Below are 20,405 nucleotides of genomic sequence, written 5' to 3'. Positions count from 1 at the left end.
TATCTAGACCATTTCCTGGGAAGCTCCTGCATATGCACATGCCCAGGGATGGCTGTAAGAGTTCACATGCAAATACAAACCCTGTTGTGGGTGCAGGTGTTGCCTTGACCACTACCATATGTTCACTGGTTCTTTCTGGTGATCAGGATGCAGAAGCAAGGCTCTGGAAGTGTAGCCTGGGTTTCCTGTGTTGGCTGAGCATTCTGGAGGCTGCAGTGTCAGCCAGGGGTTACTTATTTCCCATATAATACTTACCAGAAAACTACTGAGCTGAGCACTCCAATGGCACAGCTTGGGAGCTAAAGGTGATGCTGGAAGCTGCCTGCACCAGCCCACAGCCCAAGGAATAGTGGCCAGAGGGAGGAGAACAGATCTGCACCCTATAGCTCTGTGGCAGCAAGGTGTGAGCAAGGGGTTAAACACCAGGAGTTTTAGTTCCCTCTTTGTAAAACTGGGCTAATACTGTTCACTCAAGCTGTGAGGGTAAAATCTACTCACCAGGTTTTCAGCTGGAGGGTGAGAAACGTGGTTCAGGGTGTGTGGAAGTAAGAACATGGGCATCATTGGGATAGGAGGAGTTAGGTAGGGGTTGTTTTGTACCAAGTTTTGAATTTACATCTCAAGACAGAATTTATCTCCTTGAGGGAAAAGGGGTTTTGGTATGGAAACTCATCAGGAAATATTGACTGAAGAGCCTGGAGGAGTTGTTAACAGGCTCCTAAGGAAATGTACTGAGCAGTGCAAACAAGCACGGGGTGGGACCAGCTGCCTTCAAACCGGCAAAGGGACCACCAGCACCAGCAGCCATTGCTGTCACCCTCCCTTCTGCTTCCCCACACCTTGTCCTTCCCCATCAGCAGATAAGGAGGGAGGGCCCCAGCTAACAGCAGATCTCCTTCTACTTCCCCACACCTTGTCCTTCCCCATCAGCAGATAAGGATGGAGGGCCCCAGCTAACAGCAGATCTCCTTCTGCTTCCCCACACCTTGTCCTTCCCCATCAGCAGATGAGGAGGGAGGGCCCCAGCTAACTGCAGATCTGTGACGGAGAGGAGGTTCTCCTGGATATTTAGGTATCTAACAGGTTCTGCTTTAAACAGGGCTTATGCAAATGTCATTTGAGACAAGCTTGCATAACTGCTGAATGTGTCAACTCGGAATTTGACAGGTAAGTGCTGTTTTTTTTCCTGTATCTTTTATTTTTGGCAAGAAACACAATGGGACATGATTTTCTGCCTGCGCATCAAAGGTACTTTTCTAAAATGAATGAAGCTTTCTGGTAAAGTGCTTTTGACCTATTTCATCACCAATGTAACATGTTGCCAAGAAATAAAATGCAGCCAAATTGTACCTGTTTGTTTGTGAAGCCACAGTACAAAATGGAGAGTCAGAAAAGCTTTTAAGACGTGGGCTGTATAATGAATGAGCCCACAGCTATTTCCTATATGGGCTGCTCACCTACGGATCAGTGAGAACACAGCAGAACCTTGACTCAATAGAGCCCCTACACATGGGGTGTTGTGGGGTTTTTTTGCAGGCAGAACTGGCAAAGTTTTTTTCCCTACAAGGAAGAGTTTCCAGAAATGCAGCCTGTGCCAAACAGCCTGAAAGAAATCTCTGCCACGCTTAATAGCCCAGTGCCTGCAGGGGCTCTTGTCTTCCCTGCATGTAAAACAGACCTCCAAAGTCATGCCCAGATCCAAAACATGAATAGGGGAGGCATTCGTGCTCTTTTAGAGAGAGAAGGCATTAGGAGGAAGAGATGTCAGGAACATGAGGCCCTGCATCGATGTCCTGGGAAGCACAGGAGAGAGGTTTTGTCTCTGCTTGGAGGTATCTGCCAGGATGGTCATCCCCTGTGGATGGCGAGCAGCTGCCACCGGTGAGATAAACAATTAAACCAGAGCCAGCACTGCTGCTGCCAGCACAGGCTGTTTGCCACCAAAGCATCTGCTCTGCACGTGTAAAACCTGCTAGAGACATGGCAGGAGGAACCTTGCCCTGTGGCACTACCTGAAATAAATTCCTGATGCCCATCTTGGACTGGTTTAAATCAGCTGAGGTAAAAAAATGCTACTGAAGTCTTGATTGCACCTGTCTTTCCAGTGAGGTTATTTCTTGGGCAATAATCCCTGTGAGGAAAGGCAGAGGGAGTTGGGGTTCTTTAGCTTGGAGAGGAGACTGAGAGGTGAACTCATTAATGGTTATAAATATGTGAAGGGTGTGTGTCAGGAGGATGGAGCCAGGCTCTGCTCAGTAGTGTCCACTGATAGCACAAGGGGCAATGAGTGCAGACTGGGGCAGAGCAGGTTCTGTGTGAACATAAGGAAAAACTTTTTCACTGTGAAGGTGACAGAGCACTGGAACAGGCTGCCCAGAGTGGTTGTGGAGTTGTCTTCTCTGGGCACATTCAAAACCCACTTGGATGTACTCCTGTGTGACCTACTCTGAGTGATCCTGCTCTGGCAGGGGCGTTGGACTCAATGGTCTTTTGAGGTCCCTTCCAGCCCCTAACATTTTGTGGTTCTCTGATCCTTGGGGCATGCAATGATGGATTGGATCCACCATTGCCAATGGGGAAGTGTGTATCTCCTGGAGACATCTGGCAATAGTTGATTTTATGATGCGAAAGTGAAGGCTACCTAGGTGATTGTTTTGTTTTCCCTTTTATATATAAAAGCAGTTCATTACACACTGGTACCCGTTGAAAGAAGTGGACCCCATTCTCTTTCTGGAGCCAACACATGCCACTAAATGTCACTCCACTGACTTCATTGGTTTTGTGCAGAAAAGTTTTAGTACTGAGGGGAGGAAAATCAATGGATGGTGTAGAGCCAACTGCAAGGTGCATTAAAAGCCTGAATGTTTCCTGATGGATATGAAATGTTTTTCTTGCATGTGCAAGAGTCATGGGAAGGTGGCAACTCTTCTTTAATAAAAATGCTTGTATTTTACTAGGTTTAGAATCACAGAACTATAGAATCATTTTGATTGGAAGAGGCTTTTAAGATCATCAAGTCCAACCATTACCCAGCTCTGCTAGGTCACCACTAATCCATGTCACTCAGCTTTGAAATCCCTCCAGAGACAGTGACTCCCAAACTTCCTTTGGCAGCCTGTTCCAGGTCTGGAGAACCCTTTTGGTGAAAACACTTTTGGTCAAATGCTCAGTGACTTGCAAAAATAAGCCCATTTGCTAAGTGAGAAAGAAGGGAGAAGTTCTCTACTCCAAATCATCAGACAGTCCCCTTCATTTGACTTTTGAGACCACAGATTAAATGCTTTAAATCCATCCCATACACAAAGTTGTGGCAATTTCTCAGTGTTGGTGTAGTTAACATTCGCCATCCCTCTGGATGAAGTATTAGGTTAGATGAAATTGTTAGTTTGTATGTGGAAATCAAATGTGTCTACGCAGGGCTTTAATGTTACACTTCTTTAAACAAGACCCAGACAAACAAAGGAGCCCTAATCAAACTAGAAGGACCAAATCAAACAAAAAGGACCCCACCCCAAATGAAAAAAGACCCCATAGCCTAATCAGGTTAGTTGGAGGGAGGGAGATGGGGAGGGCAGAAATTAAGGCGAATTATGCAGGTTCTCCTTTAGGCAAAAGCCTCTGTGGGACATTTCTGGCCAGGCAGAATTGCTTCCTTCAACTGGCACAAGTTTTGCTCACAGGGAATGAAGGAAGCTCCGTGAAGTCTTGCACACCACGGGTGACACTGATACATATTTTGTACCCCATTCTGACACCGCAGGTGCATGTCTTGCCCACTGCCAGTCCTGCAGCACTCAGCTTGAGAGGAGAGGAGCACGGCAGCAATGAAGGAACCTGCAGGAGATTCAGTTCTCCAGCCTGCAGTTCACCAGATCCTCCACCACCACTGACTTGGTAAGGTTATAAAGGAACTCATCACTTATTTCTTTTTCTGTTCACATTTAATACCACAGACACGGCAGAGATTTAAAACACATAATGTGATGCTGGGGGTATGATCAGTTCATTTACACAGTCCTGTTATTAATGAGCTCACATCTACACAGTCTTTGCAAAGATTCCCAAATTTCTTGTTTCCCTGAGTTGCATGACATCTGCCATCAGATCTGTTTGTCAGTCAACAACAAGCAAGAGAACAAAGTGAAGAACAAGGAAGTTGTGGTTAGAGGCAAAACAAGTGCTGCTGCTGCTTATTTGTGCCTTGATAGGTCAGCACACATCAACTCTGTGCTTGCTGCAAGGGCTGGAGTGGGGACCAAGCTAGGCTCAGGGAACATGCTAGGGAGCAGCAACCATCCCCCTGGCCCTAGCAAAGCACTGAGTGATACAACAAACACAGTGTGTACAGAAGAGGCCAAATTCTCTTTTGAGTTATACCTGAGCAGCACCATCAGCTAAAGGTGTAACAGGCAGAAAATGGCCCACCAGCATTACCAGGAGTTTGAAAGGCTGTAGGACTTTTCTTAACAGACAATTCATTATGGAGAATCAATTGTGGGCCAGCTGGTAATAAATACTAGAGCAAAATAAATAGAAAGCTGCTATTGCACATGCATGCTGTAAAGCTCTGTTAGCTGGACCACAAGATCTACGTGTTGGTGTGACAATGGATGTGATATAAGACATAGTTATTAGCACAGAGGATGTAAAGCCTCTTGATTTGCCTTTTAGTGGCATAGTGAGTTTTCAAAACCTGTTCAGTTCAAAATCGTTATGGATCAAGTATGAGAATGTGTCTGCTTGGGCCTTTCAATGCAGAGTTTTCTATTACTTTGTCAGGTCACATTGGTTACAAAAGGTTCTTAACAATATTGCAGCAAACTAGAACAAGGGCACACTGGGCTTCATAGGGGTGTGGGGTACTGGTAACTAGCTGATGTGCTTGAAACAGAAACCAGTAATTTAGAGACAGGAGACCTGTCCTAGACAAACTTTGAGGGTATGGTGATGCACAGCATAGGGACAGGCAGACAGAGACTCACTACAAACATAAACAGCTAAAGGCTTCCAAGGGCAAACACATTGAGTCATTCACAGTCAAGCTGAACAGAACAGGTACAGATGATTTAGCTAGAAAAGACTTTGGTGGGAGATTGCATTCCATACTTTTATAGCATCGCTGCAGCCCTGAAGTCAGCACTGTTCTTGTCCCACTGATACACCTTTAAAAAGAAGATATTTCAGCACAGTCATGTCGTAAGCCACTTCTGTAGAAGTACTTTTCCCCCTTTCTACTGAGATAGGACATGAAGGTCATTTATATTTAGCATGTTTTAAAACTATCCCTTTTATTTCTCCCTTTCTTTGTTTAAGAAATTATTTTCCTCATTCGGAGAGAAAAGAAATAACAAAACCCACCGACAACCTTTTGTTTAGTTAAAAACCAAGGCTAGGAAAAGTATATCAAATTCCATGCTTACCACACCAAAAAGGTAATACAATTTTCTCTCTCTCGGGTCCAGTTATATGTAAGCAAAATTCTTAGGAAAACTTAAGTTAACTCTGGAAAAATTCAGCTGGAATTAGCTGCTGCTGAAGTCACACAAACTCTCAAGTGTGCTGGGCTCCGGTTTGCCTCTGCAGGCCGGCGAAGCCCTGCTCCCCTGCTACAGTCACTGCTAAAGAATCATGTGGGCAAAAGCAGCAGAAAAAGAATACTTGAGTCTTGCCAAATCTCTGTGACCATCTTTCTCCTTTTATAGTCTCAGCATTTAGTTGTTGGGTTTTTTGGGGGTTGGTTGTTTTTTTTTCCCCCTCCAATCCTTTAACTGCCTACATTACAGCTTTCTGGCAACCCAGACGATGACAGAAGTAGAGCTTTAATGTTTGGGTTTGTGTTTCTCGCCCTCTTTCTCCTTCATTATGGCTTTCTGGGAACTAGGGGTAAGTGATGCTCTGCTGCTGGAAACCACATGTCATGTGATGACGTTTGGCTCTGTCCAAATGCGAGAACTTTCCTGCTTCCTGCTGGAGAGTCTCTTCTTGGGAAGGGGTTTGAGTCCAAAGAGCCGGCAAGCGGCCACCCGGTACTTCTTCGACATGATGTTGTAGAGGATGGGGTTGATGGCTGCGCTCAGGTAGAAGAGAACAAAGGACACCAAGTTGCAGTACTGGCTGATCACTGCTATCTCCAAGGATCCAGCTTCAAAGGATTTGGAAAATAAATATCGTCCCACGTGAAAAGGCAACCAGCAGAGTATGAAGGCAAATACCACCACAGCTAAAAATGAAAGCAGAGAAGAGGTTAAGTAGGGAGTATTAGACACGGGGGGATTGGAATACTATAGATTTAAAATTCTAACTTTTTAACAAATGAATCACAAAGTGTGAAAATGCACCCCATAAATTTTCAGGTTTGTGTCTCTGAATACACTCACTTGTGGGTGTAAGTTAATAACACTGAATACACGTCAATCAGATCTAAACGGGCTGCTTGTATATTGCACAGCTAATCTGAGGTAGCCTAATTCTGACCTGCAAACCCTCTATTTTCATAAAAGGAAAACTAAAGAATCAAAATGATGACCTAAATATGTATATATATATATATGTAAAAGCAATCTATCTTCTGCTATGTTTAACAGAAACAAATTATATACAATGTGCCAGACTCCACACTGTGGTTTATAATGAAGAATGTAATCACTGGGAAGGAAAATTATTTAAAGACAAATTATTTAAAGCAAAGGCCCCAAAATAAAACAAACCAGCAGAATGTGGACTTGTGAAGCACTTGTGCCAAGGTAAGAACGGGAGGGTGGTGTTTGTCCATTTTTTGGAGCATAAGTTATTACTCCATGAAAAGCAACCCCAAATATATAATCTATAATTGCCCATAGAGAATATCTGTATTATAATATAATCTGTAACTGCCTATAGAGAATATCTGTATTATTAAATTATCTATAACTGCCTATGGAGAATATCTGTATTATTACATAATCTATAACTGCCTATAGAGAATATCTGTGTTACATTACCACCGTGGCTGTGTTTATATGTAAATATAGTGTGTGTGGCATAATGGGAATGTGTGTATCTTTGAACGTTGGCCCATTTGGATTTGCATCCCAGAGAAAGGGAAACTTTTTTCCCTCTTCATTTCCTGCCTGCTGTTGACCTTTATGATTTTTCATATTGCTTTGAGTGTATCTATTAATATACCAGAGAGGGAAAAACCAGAAAACTCAAGCAAGGTTTTATGACATTCTTAAGCAATTTTAACCAGTGAGCCTGTTCCCTTGTGTTAGCAATCCTGCTTTCTCATGGCAACTCACAGCAGAGAATAACAGTCATAGAGCTAGGAGGGATTATTACAGGCATCTTTCCCCCCCAAATAAAAAGGCCTTCTGAACAGTCATTCTCAACTTTAAATGGATCCTTAGGCAGGATTTATGGTGGACTCTACAGCTCAGAGCTGAGAGACAGAGTATATTTCCCAGCTCTGCATCTTCTTGAGCTGACCACTGCCAGTTTTTCCTCATGATTATCACCTAAAAAAAAATCACCTAGCTCACAAGTGGGGTCTAATTCATGTAACTAATTATTACTTGTAATAAAATCCATGTCTCTAATGGCCATGATGGACACTGCAGGTAGAATTTTCAGCATAGTATTTCCACATGTAGGCATGCATGGTCCTGGTCAGGCTTCTGACAGTGTGAGCTTTATATGTATGCAGAATTGCGTTGCTTTCAATTGGAGCAGGGTATGATAGCTCCTTTGCAAGCCAGGCTGTACATTAGGTGTCTGATTACCAACCTAGTAGCATAACCCTTCTCCACAATTTAAAAGAAGAGTTGATGCTAATCCCATTTACTTGATGTTCCACGACTTTCTGAAGTCTTAAAAAGTGCCTTCTAAATTATGCGCAGGTCATTAAAACCAAGGAGAGCAGACTGCATTCAGCATCTGCTGGTACTGAGTTCTTGCTAACTTCTTTCCTTTCCCTCAGACTGATACCCTTTAGAGAATGTTGGCTCTCTGTCAGAGGACAGGCTTGCCACTGCCTTGCTGTTCTCAGACCTTGTGAAAGAAAAACAACGAATGAAAAAAAAAAGAAAAGGAGAGAGACCAATACCCCCAAGAGTTTGAAATATTGTAATGCTTGCAGCAATATTTCAGGTCAGAAATAAACTGTTATTACTTCACAGTTCTTTATGGTTAAGCATACAGAAACGTAAACGTGGTAGTCATACATGCTAGCAATGTACTTATTGTAAGTGGAAATGCATAATCCTGAAACTCTGGAAGTATAAATGATGAATTACTTCCAAGGTCACGCTTACCAGACTGAAGTGATTCGACTGATCATAAAATGTAGCTGAAAGGGCACAAAGAATGCCGCGGGTTTTATTATTCTTCCTGCTGTTGCATAGTAATAAAGTAGGACGTGAACAAAAAATCAGGCTCCCATTCACTAATTAAGGTACTTAGGACCACTTGCCACCTCTTCATCTAGCTCATTAGCCCATCGCTTCTGCCTAGCTGAAATAATCAGAGCAGAGCTCATGGCCGTGAAGCCTTCCCCATGCAGAGCGTCTCATCCCCATGCAAATCCATGGGATGACTTGCACTGCGGAGGGCTTTTTGCTTGGATAATAGTATGCAGCAGCGTCTGGATTCTGCAGTTTTCAGGCACTAAACTGCAGAACAACTTTCGAGGTTCGTGCACCAAACTTCCACCACGTGCACTGACTTAGCACATTAAAAACTGTCCTTCCACGTGCCAACAACTGTTGTCCTAACCACTCAGCAATGCAAAGACACAAAGTTAAGAGTGACCCTGTCTGACGTCTTGATTCTGTGTTCTTCAAGCCAGGGAGAACGTACAGGATCCCAGAGCTCAAAGGAGACACGGTGCTCCCTGCTCAGCACAGCCTGGTGTTCTGCTGATAGCAAAACGCAGGTTAATTTTCCTAAGCTTCCACTGCCGTGCCAGTTAATAACCTCAATACTCTTCCCATAAGACACTAATTAAACACGTCGTATCCTACTTACTTCAACGGCAGCTCAACTTTGCGGTTCGAGAAGGGCTTGGTACTGTTTAAAACTCAAGTAAACTACCTTTCTGTAAATAACATCCACAACCGAAGAGCAAAGGTGCTCAAAACTCTCCAGGGCACCAGCTAGTTGTAACTGTAGCATTTGCCAGTGAGGGTCACTAACGTTTAACTGAGCGCTCCCAGCTCAAACCAGTTAAAAATAAATCTAAGGAAGGAGGAGAGTTATCCTAGGAATACCTTGAGGTGTAGCTCTCTGTGTGAAATATTTTCAGTTAAGTGCTTTCCTTCGGAAGCAACAATAGTGAGCTGCCAGGGGGCTCTCTCTTTCTCTCTCACACACACTAGCACACACACTCTGGGAAAACTGAGCAAGAAGAGTCGTACCTAACATTTTCACAGTTTGCTTGTTGTTCTTATCCCTGATGACAGTGTTTGGACCAATATTCTTCCTTTTTCTCCTCCAGAGCTTCCTCCCGATGAGGCTGTACAGCACGGTCAGGCAAAAGACGGGCAGGAAAAAGAAGATGCTGGAGATCCAGACCATGATGGTGAGGAGCCCCGAGCGGATGGCATACTCAGTTGCTCGGCACTCGTTGGTACTCAGAGGGTTGGTGCCGTTCTCATGCTCGACTCCCACCAAGACGAAAATGGGTCCGGCACTAATGAAGGAGATGGCCCAGAGGAAGAGGATGACCAGCTTGACCTTCCCCTTGGTGATGATCACTTTAGCTCGGAGGGGAAAGCAGATGGCAATGTATCGCTCCACGCTGAGGGCAGTGATGTTGAGGATGGTGGAGTAGGTGCAGCTCTCGCTGATGAACTGGAAGAGCTTGCAGAGGAGATCCCCAAAGTTCCAGGGCCGGTACTGCCAGAGGCGGAAGAGGTCCAGAGGCATGCAGAGGAAGATGAGCAGGTCGGAGAAGGCCATGCTGGACAGGTAGAAGTTGGTGGTGGTCCTCATGTCCCGGAACCGTGACACCACCAGCATGGTCATGAGGTTGCCGATGATCCCGATAACGAAGAGGAGAACGCAGGCGACGGTGATACCGGTGAGCACGGGAACGGGGAAAGCGGGCAGCGGGGGCTCGGCACCCGTCCGGTTCTCCGCGCCGCGGCCGCCCGCGCTCCCCTCCCGCATCCTGCCGCCGCGGGCTGCGCATCCCCACCCGGCGCGCTCGCGGAGCGACCCCCCTTCCCCCGGCGCGCGCAGCCCCGCGCCCTGCGCCGCGCCGCTCGGCCAGGTGCGGAAGGCGGGGAGAGAAGCGCGGCCCCGCTCCGCCTCTCCCCGGGCGCTGCTGCTCCCCCCGGCCCCGGGGAGGGCTGGCGCTCGCCGGCGCGTCAGAGGAGACGTGGGCGCGCCGGTTCCGCGGGTGCGGAGCGGCTCCGCGCCCTCCCGCGCTGACCCGGAGCTCTGCCTCGTATCTGGCGCTTCAGGGCGAACACCTTAGTCCGGCCCCGCAGCTCAAACCCTGGAGGGCTGCAAGCACGGTACCAGCATCGTCGTTTGAAGTTGGCTCCCGAGTCCCCCCGACGCAGGAGGGTCTCGGCTCTGGCGTCCTTCGCCTGTGAGCAGTACCCAGCAAGAGCCCCCTGCCTGCCATCGGGCCGGCTGCGGCTGTCTGCCCGGCTGCTGCCCGCTCCTCTGCTCCCTGACTCCCGCCCGCTCCCTTGCTGCCCAGCCCGGCCCTTGCGGGCGGCGGGGCAGGTGCAGTGCCGCTTGCGGCCGCGGCGGAGGGCAGCTGTGCTCTGTGCGCAGCAGTAACTCCGCGGTGTGGTTGTGCTCCTGCCCTCTGCGCCTCGAGTTTCTGGCGCGCAGGGGCGCGCGGTCCTGCGGAGCGCGTGGGGATGGCTGCAGAAGTTCAGGGGCAGCCGCAAACGCCGTCTCCTCATTTGGTATCTTTGTTATGCCCTTGGGTCTTGGCAGGAACCTGGTAAGGCTCCGGTTCAGTGAAGCTGCAGTAATTAGCCTCTTCTAGGTGATCTACCTACAATTAAATTTCGATTCAGCAGGTTTCTGCTGCCCTACGCATTATAGCCCCGTGTCTCCTCAGCTGCAGACTCCTACATACTACTGAATCACTTAAAGGGGGCTATAAGGAAGAAGGGAATAGCATTTTTTAGCAAGGCCTGTTGTGACAGGACAATGAGTGATGGTTTTGAACTAAAAGAGGGGAGATTTAGGCTAGATACAAGGAATAATTTTTTTATGTTAAGGATGGTGAAACACTGGCACAGGTTGCACAGACAGTTGGTAGATGCCCCATCCCTGGAGACACTGCAGCTCAGGTTGGACAGCAACCTGATCTGGCTGAAGTTGTCCCTGATCATTTCAGTGAGGTTGAACTAGATGCCCTCTAAATGTTTCTTCCAGCCTGAAGCACTCTAGTATACTAAAGGATGATGTTGAACCTGAGAAAAGGTGGAAGTAGCACAAGGCAGCATTAGGATAGTAAAGTGACACCCCTCAGACCTTTCATCCCTGGAGGTCTTCAAGAAAAGACTGGATGAGGCACTCAGTGCCATGGTCTAGTTGACTGGATCGGGCTGGGTGCTAGGTTGGCCTGGATGATCTTGGAGGTCTCTTCCAACCTGGTTGATTCTATGATTCTATGAACTTGCCCCCACAACACGTCAGTGTGCTACATCACAGCCTTTTCCCACTCATGTTTTCTATCTAGAAGGGCTGCACCCTTTCCTTGTACCCCATCTCTCAAGTGGCACCCAGTGCTCCAAAGCAACAGTGGCACCCATCTTCACTCCCAGCTTGGTGCTGTCTTTCCAAGGTGCACTCACGCACGCATGTGTCCACCCCATTCACGTCGCCATTTCACAGCTGCAGAGCTTTCCTTCAGGCTGGAGCACAAGGTGATGCGACTCAACGCTGCGCTACGCAACACCTGCCTCTGGATGTGCCTCTTTCCTCTAAGGAACTGTCTGTAATAAGGTGAGCATTAGCCTTAGTGCCTCCTCTCTGGCCTAACCCTGGGGAATGATGTTACCAGTTTTATTGGAATCAACACCCATCACCCCTGCTCTTGAACCGTGAGGCGGTTTTGTAGCACGTTACTCAACAATGGCTACATTTTATGGGGGGTGGCTAGACATTAATTACAGCTGAAGATAAGGAAGAGCCTAACGTGCTTCTCATTTTCTTTTTCCAGATGCCCATATAATTGTTTTATATGTTTCTGAAGAAAAGTCATGGGCCATATGCCACCAAAGCACAGCTATTTCAGCTTAGAATTTTGTGTCCAATCTAATTTAAGTGACATTGCACTATGTTATGGAGGAGTTGGTAACTGCCTCTGTGTTCAGGCTGCCAAATACTTTGTATTATTACAAAGAATTATTTCACTCTTTTTCTTTTTTTTTTTTTTTGCCTTGACAAATTCTCAGACCAGTGACATTAGCTGCAGGATGTTGATATTTGGCAGAGAAAATGGCCTGGAGCTAGAAATATGACTTTTCTGTGTAGAGAGGATCCTTCATTCTGAGGAAATCTTTCTAGGTTTTGCTGAGCTGTATCTTGTCAAAAATGACTCCTTTTTGCCAGAGAGAAAAGTATTTTCTATGTCTCTTCCCCTCTTTCCCCTCTTCCTTTTCTTTCTTTCCCCTCCATCTTTTCCTTTCTTCTCTCCACTTCCCACCTCTCTCCCCTTTCTGCTATCTCCCCTTCCCGCCTCTCTCCCTTTCCCGCCTTTCTTCTCTCCCCGTCCCTCTCCTCTCTCCCCGTCCCTCTCCTCTCTCCCGTCCCTCTCCTCTCTCCCCGTCCCTCTCCTCTCTCCCCGTCCCTCTCCTCTCTCCCCGTCCCTCTCCTCTCTCCCCGTCCCTCTCCTCTCTCCCCGTCCCTCTCCTCTCTCCCCGTCCCTCTCCTCTCTCCCCTTCCCTCTTCTTCAGAAAACACAAAACCGAACCCCACCCAAGCCTTTATTCCTTGTTAAAGTACTGCTTGAACTGAGGCGTCTGTAGCAAAATCAAGTAACAGAAAGTGAAGTGTTCCCAGACTTTTGTGCGCGGTCTGGACAGCTTGCACTTGTAATGCAACAAGTGAACACCTAATTCACTGGGAGTTGGGTGTGTTGAGTGATGAGCCACTTGGATCAGAAATGGCAGTTGTGGTTTGAATCCAGAAACATCCATCTCCCTCTTGTTTAAAGGGTATCATGAGTCAAGGGCTTCTCTGGAGGATTTTTCTTCATGGGGTCAGGACCAGTGAAAATGTCAGCAGAGGGAGAAGAGAAGCGGCTCCAGTTTCTTGGTTCTTTCTGATTTCTCTGTCAGTTTTGATGGGATATGACAAACTAGAGAAAAGCAGATTTAGATTGGACGTTAGGAACAAGTTCCTTACAATCAGGGTAGTGGAACACTGCAACAGGTTGCCCAGGGGAGGTGGCTGGGGCCCCGTCCCTGGAGATAATCACGGTGAGACTTGAGAAGTAGTCTCTGGGGCAACCTGCTCTAGTTGAGGATGCCACTGCTGACTGCAGAGGAGGTTGGAATGGATGGTCTTTGGAAGTCCCTTCCAACCCAGACCATTCTGTGAGTCTATGAAACTGACAGATCACAAACTAGGCAGAGTAATGAATTGCTGTCTCTGCTTTCCATATACTTAAGGACAGTGGTGAGAGAAGATGCAAGAGCTGTGAAGGATGATGACTTTAGGCCCCGGGAAGTTATCTGCTGGCCCTGAGGTGCAAGAACAGTGCTTTTGTGTTACCTTAACAACCGCAGAGAAGAGCGAAGTCACCGCTGTGTTTCGGGTGACAGAAACAGGTAGGTAAAAGTTTAAGTACTTTTATTCACAGTTTTATCCATTAACTGGATGTATGAACAAAAGAGGTCTTTAAAAGCCCATTATAATGGACATTCACCTTTCATGGAACTCTTAAAATGTCAGTGCTTTTCTTCAGTAGCTTTAAAGCTGTGTTAAGCAGTGCAGATTGAGGAGAGTTTCTATTTACTGAGTTCTGGAATCTCTTTCCTTTGTTCCCTTCTTCCCATTTTTCTTCTCCTCCAATGAAGTTTTAATTCTTGTTTATATCGTCGTTTGTTGTCATGGAAATATCTGAAGGTTTTGAGTTCAGAATGATCCTGGGTTTATTGTGGGGAGAGGAAGAAATTGGAAAAGAGACTTCAAGGGAGAGATCTCCCATTTAAAAATTATGCACCTCAAGAACTTGCAGAAAAGCAAATTCGTTTTTTTCATTATCTCCAAGGGCAGAGGATGTGTTGACTTCCATTGTACGTGTATTTTAAGAACAGAAGGCAGCATCTGGTGCATGCTTTCAAAGGTTATAGTTTAGCAACTACCATCGGTGAGCAGTGCTGATGAAATAGCAGTAATCCAACTTAATGTAAGCCCCAGAATGTGCTCAAATGACTTTGCAGTTGCTTATATGGCAGTAAACATCTGCAAGCAGGCTATGGAACTCTGCTCATTTGTTAATCAGGAAAACTGTGCTCTAACACCCCTAATTCAAAGGCATCTATTTTAGACTTAGCTTTTTGCCACACTTCAGCTCATTGTGCTGCAGGTCACACCCCGGGGGAATTCATGTCCCTCATGGTTAGACCTGTCCACTGTGTGGAGGGAGAACATGGTTCCTTGGTCGCAGCTCTGTTTGCTCTGAGTTAAAGCTAGTGTTTATTCAATAGTTTCTCTAGCATGAGAGCAGTAGATGCATCCTACATTTTCTTGGTTTATATTGTTGGACATTCTAAAGAAGATCCACAGGTTTTGCCTCAAAGCTCTCTGGGCTCTGGATGGAAATGTTCACCTGACTTACACAGGTTTATTAACACTCACTACCAATTAAGTTCTGTCAATGCTAGGGCATGCAGGATGGTATTGCATAGTTAATTATTTTCAGCTATTCTTTCTTGTTGATATTTCTGCCTCCTGTTAAGTGGGCAGTGATGCCTTGGCTCAGCTCACCGGCAAATCCTGCAGTTAATCCACTTTGTCTCCACACGGTGGTGATAGGGACTAAACAGCCCCAACCCAATACAAACTGAGAAGAAAGCCAACTGAAGAATTCACCGTCAGACAAAATTGGAAGTATTTCGAGGAGGAAATTGTGCCTCAGGTTCTATTGTGTTTAAATTGCTGGTTTCTGAAAGGCAGCTTGAACAACTTTGGGCTCCCTAATGCCTGCTAATGCTGTGAGCGTTATATATGTGATGTGCTCGGTGCGGCCGTACGTGCCTCAGAGATGAGGAGTGTGATTTATGTTAACTCTGGGAGAACAGCCCATAAAACTGGGGAGCTGATAAACTTACGGCTGCTGCCACAAGCCACAGCCCTGTCTCACTGACCATGAGCAGTTTGACAGCGTTTCTGTCACAACCCAGTGTCCCAGCTCAATGTCACCTCTAAAACCTCCAGAAGACATGAACAGAAATGTCCATAGAGGTTCAGGTTATGCATGTCTCAGGAAAAGGCATGGGATCAGATCCTGGCTGGTCCAGCAGGGATAGGGAGGTGATTGTCCCCTGGTACTTGGCTCTGGTGAGGCCACACCTTGAGTACTGTGTTCAGTTTTGGGCACCTCAATGCAAGAGGGATATGGAAGTGCTGGAGTGAGTGCAGAAGATAGCAACGAAGCTGGGGAAGGGTCTGGAGAATAAACCTTATGAAAAGCAACTGAGGCAACAGGAGATGGTTAGTTTGAAGAAGAGGAGGCTGAGAAGAGACCTCATCACTGTCTACAGCTACCTGAAAGGACATTGTGAGGAGGCTGCTGCTGGTCTTTTCTCGGAGATAATTAGTGATAGAACAAGAGGGAATGGCCTCAAGCTGCCACTGGGTAGGGTTTAGACTGGATGTTACAAAATGTTTTTTAGACTGGACATTAAGAAACATTTTTTTCCCAGCAAGAGTGGCCAGGCATTGGAATGGGCTGCCCAACCATGGATGTGTTTAAAAGTTGTTTGGATGTGGTACCTGGAGATATGAATTAAGGGTGAACTTTGTACAGTAGGATTAATGGTTGGACTTGATGATCCTGGGGGTCTTTTCCAACTGGAACGTTTCTGTGATTCTGATGATGTACAAAGCAGCAGGGAAGTGGTGGGCAGGCAGTTAACTGTGGTACCCTGGTAATCAGAGGGTAATTATTTTTAATGTGTGACACAACATCTGATTCCAGTTTGCTAGTACAGAGAGAAGTTATGGACAACCGCATTTTGGGTGGTTCTGATGAGAATTGCTACTCTAGAAACTTCCATGTAACTCCACATGAAATAAAAAAAACACACCTGTAAAACTGGGCCAGACCCAACAACATGTGCCAGAGGAGGTATAGGCTTGATATTAAGAGGAAGTTCTTCACAGAGAGAGTGATTGGCATTGGAATGGGTTGCCTGGGGAGGTGGTGGAGCTGCCGTCCCTGGAGGTGTTGATGAAAAGCCTGGATGGGGCACTTAATGCCATGGTCTAGTTGATTGTCTAGGGCTGGGTGCTAGGTTGGACTGGATGATCTTGGGGGTCTCTTCCAAGCTGGTTGATTCTATGGTTCTATGGACATCCTCATCTATCTTCCATTTCTGCTACTGAATGGCACAAGGTACCCCAGAGGGATGAATGAGATCTTGCCTCACTGTGCTTATTGACCTTATGTTCAGTCTTTTCTTAGACCCTAGTTTTTAGATGTAATGTAAACACTAAAATGATGAATCTCAAAACCTCATTGTCTGAATGAGGCTTTTTAACTGTTTGCATGGAGTACAGCAAATGCATCCCTGCCCTTGCCTGGGCGGTGAGTCCTGCTGTAATCCAAACAATAATAATTACATTTACTAAGTTAATAGCCTGTTTCCATGAAGTAATGAAAGGTACAATAAAGGCCAGTTAGCTGGCATCTCCTCTTTCCCATGGAAACACCAGAAAAGAGAGAACCCTCTGCTGAAATAAAAGGACTCTCTCTGAAAGGAATGATTTCTTTTGAAAACCTATGGGCATCCTTGTGGTTTGGGGCTGTGGTTGTGGGGCTGATCCTCCCCAGTGAAGTGGGCAGGGGCTCAGCATAGACAGGAGAGCCACAGACGCAGACCTACTCATCTGATTACTGAGCCTTGAGGCATGCCCATCTCTTCCCAATAGAGCTGAACACAAACAGTGGGCTAAATGCATTTAGCTTATGAGTCCGTTAGGAAGTCAAGCATCCTTCTGTTAATCAGGTAGATGTGCGGTGCATAGAACAGTGGTGCAGGGCTCTCACAGAGCCCAGGACAGTGAGAATACTGGGAACAGGGAAGGGACAGTGATGCCAGGACACACAGAGCCTTTGGGGGTGGCTATGGTGGGGGTTTTGTCCCTTAGGAGCAATCAATTAACCTGCTGTGGCATATTGCTGCTGTTCCAGCAGCAGCCCTTCTACACATGTGGGACAAAACTGCCTTTTCTCCCATCTCAGGGCTGGGCTTCAGATTAGATGATGCCTTCATGTCTTGTTGAGTTGCCAGGGTTCATTTGGGTTTAATATCCAAGTTTTAGATAAAAATAATATCCTGTTTGCTTTTGGGGCAGGGAGAAGGTTATGGAGCAGATAATCTTGAGTGCCATCATGTGGTATGCCCTGCCCAACCAGGTAATCAGACCCAGCCAGCATGGGTTTATGAAAGGCAGATAATGCTTGAATAACCTGATTGCTTTGCATGACAGGGTGACCTGCTTAGTGGATGAGGGAAAAGCTGTGGATGTCATCTACCTGGACTTCAGTAAATCCTTTGAAACTTTTTTCCCACATCAACATCCTGCAGAAACTGTCTGCTTATGCCCTGGCTGGGCATCTGCTTTTGATGGAAAAAAAAACAGGTGGATAGCCAAGCAGGGACTGTTGGAATTGAGCTAAAGCCAGCTGCTTGAGGATAGGGAGGCTCTAGAGAGGGATCTGAGTGGAGTAGCTGCCATACTAGAAGGCTGTGCTGCCACCCAAGGAGACTTGGACAGGCTGGAGGGCTGGGCAAGAAGAAATTGAATGAAATTCAACAAGGGCGAGTGTAGAGTCTTGCACCTGGGAAAGAACAACCCCAGGCATCAGTATAGGTTGGGGACTGGCCTGTTGGAAGGCAGAGAAGGGGAAAAGGATTTGGGGGTCCTAGTTGACAGGAGGTTGACCATGACCCAGCAATGTGTATTTGTAGCCAGGAGGAGCAATGCCATTCTGGGGTGTATTAGAAGGGCTGTGGCTAGTAGGTCAAGAGAGGTGCTCCTGCCTCTCTACTCTGCCCTGGTGAGGCCACATCTGGAGCACTGTGTCCAGTTCTGGGCCCCGCCCAGTCCAAGAGGGACATGGAACTGCTTGAGAGAGTCCAGTGCAGAGCCACAAAGATGATGGAGTGGAACATCTCTGTTATGAGGAGAGATTGAGGGAGCTGGGGCTGTGTTGCTTGGAGGAGACTGAGAGGTGAACTCATCAGTGTTTATCAATAGATAAAGGCTGAGTGCCAGGAGGATGGAGCCAGGCTCTGCTGGGTGATGCCTAATGACAGGACAAGGGGCAATGGGTGGAAGTTGAGGCATAGGAAGTTTCATGTAAACATGAGGAATGTTTTCCCTGTGAGGGTGACAGAACCCTGGAACAGGCTGCCCAGGGAGGTTGTGGAGTCTCCCTCTTCAGAGATATTCAAAACCTGCCTGGATGTGTTCCTGTGTGATCCTGGCATAGGTGATCCTGCTCTGGCAGGGGGGTTGGACTGGATGAGCTTTCGAGGTCACTTCCAGCCCCTGACATTCTGTAATTCTGTGAAGCCAGTGGTATGAGGTTCAACCAGGCCAACCACTGTGTCCTGTACTTGGATCACACCAACCCCACGATTTAAAAGTGTAGTTACAGTGCTTAGTGACATGGGTTTGACTTGGTAGTGTTGGGTTAATGGTAGGGCCTGATGATCTTAAAGGCTATTTCCAAGCAAAACAATTAGGAGATCTCCAGTTTACCTCTGCTTTAAAACCCCTGTGTAAGTGGTCTCTGTCCCCTTGTTGGCAACTGTCAGTGGCACTGCATGGATTATAACTGGTACCAATGTTAGGGATCCTATTCTCAGCAGGGCTGCTGTTCTGGAAGCCATCAGATGACACCAATAATCACTGCAAGACTAAGTAGCTACTTACTAGAAATGTTTTATACAAAATGCTTGTAGAAAAATCACAATATTTACATGTCACCACAACCTACATCCACAAATAAAAATCTGCTACATTTGTCATTCAATAGAAAGTGAGATGAGAAGTAGGATTCAAGGTGCAAATGTGTACAAACAGAAGTTGCTGCATCTTTCTGTCCATTGGTCTTCAAAGGTGTTCTGTCTCATATTGCTTGGTAATTTCCCCCCCAGACAGCATCTGGCAAGCCTGGTTTTGGACTATTCAGAAACAGAATACGATTATTTGGTGTGATCCCTGTTGCAATATGCTCTGCATCCAGAGACCAAGAATATGTACATTTAGGGAAAAACAAGGAAGGTAATGCCAGGCAGCATTTCCTAAGTGATGGCAGGCATGGAATATATTGAGTTGAGAACTTAGAGAGATATAATCTGTGTAGTGGTTTGTCTTAGCATCAACTGCATGTTTGTGGTGTCCTCAAGGTTTCCTTCCAGTCCTTTTCAGCAGCCATGACCCCTGCCCATTACCCAGACTGGTTCTTAGCCACAGGGAGAGCTTCTGACTCTCAGCTGCCACCAGTAAATCCCAAATCCTTTCTCACAGATTTTAACCTCCTAAAAGAACACTTCTTAAACAACTTTTTAATATAAAAAACTGCTAAAAAAAACCCCAAACCTCTCAAACCTATTAACTTGTGTTAGTCCTGTGCAAAGAGAACCTAGAGAAATCATTTCTCTAGTCTAGCAGACATCTGGATGTGCAGGGAATGACTTTGTTCTCCCTAGCCCTACCTGGCAGGCAGAAATTTTTGAAATTCAATATTGACATCAGGAAGAAACAGGTAGAACCATTTTCTGTTCTGCTGAAAACAGATGATTTGAGAACAGTGCAACCCCATGTGTCCCAGTAAGGAGGAATTTCACATATCTGATTACCACTGAACACAGTACATGTGAAGCTATGTCAGACCAGCAAGAAGAAACTTATCAGCAGTGCATTTCTTTGCCCAAACTGTGACAGGGGAAGAGCACTCCTAAAATTCTTCTCTTGCTGCTCAAACACAGGTATTGAAGTAAACCTACATACCTGCTTTTCTGAATGACCAAACAAAGCCAGGTGCCTGTGTCTACTCAGTTCTTCTTGCAGTAAGATGAACGATGTGCACGCACTCAAGAGGTCCCTGGGAAAGGGCTGGACAGCGACTCCATCACCAAATGTGGAGGTCAATGTGAGGGCTCCCACAGCAACCTTATAGCATATTCAAATACAGACAACCAGACTTGCTGCTGGCA

The 20,405-nt window shown here is 46.3% G+C and overlaps 1 protein-coding gene across 2 annotated transcripts; it reads right to left on the bottom strand.

Annotated features, from left to right (window-relative positions):
* Nucleotides 1-3,919: 3,919 nt before the first annotated feature.
* GHSR (growth hormone secretagogue receptor) lies at nt 3,920-10,683 on the bottom strand. 2 transcript variants are annotated; one of them, XM_064165166.1, is made up of 2 exons: nt 9,390-10,683; nt 3,920-6,220 (listed from the first exon to the last, which is right to left on the bottom strand). In XM_064165166.1, exons 1-2 carry the CDS (start codon nt 10,141-10,143, stop codon nt 5,916-5,918), a joined length of 1,059 nt encoding a protein of 352 aa, XP_064021236.1. In that variant the 5' UTR covers nt 10,144-10,683; the 3' UTR covers nt 3,920-5,915. The 2 variants fall into 2 exon arrangements, with proteins under 2 accessions (XP_064021236.1, XP_064021237.1); XM_064165167.1 differs by having other exon boundaries at nt 3,920-6,067.
* Nucleotides 10,684-20,405: the final 9,722 nt, after the last annotated feature.

Source organism: Pogoniulus pusillus, chromosome 26, assembly GCF_015220805.1.
Source record: "Pogoniulus pusillus isolate bPogPus1 chromosome 26, bPogPus1.pri, whole genome shotgun sequence".
Lineage (NCBI taxonomy): Eukaryota > Metazoa > Chordata > Aves > Piciformes > Lybiidae > Pogoniulus > Pogoniulus pusillus.
This window is presented reverse-complemented; position numbering and strand designations above follow the sequence as displayed.

Coding starts and splice junctions, on each gene's coding strand:
- GHSR (XM_064165166.1), bottom strand. CDS start 10,143: ATGCGGGAGGGGAGCGCGGGCGGCCGCGGCGCGGAGAACCGGACGGGT. Junction 6,221..9,389: donor GCAAACTGTGAAAATGTTAG/GTACGACTCTTC, acceptor TTTCATTTTTAG/CTGTGGTGGTATTTGCCTTC.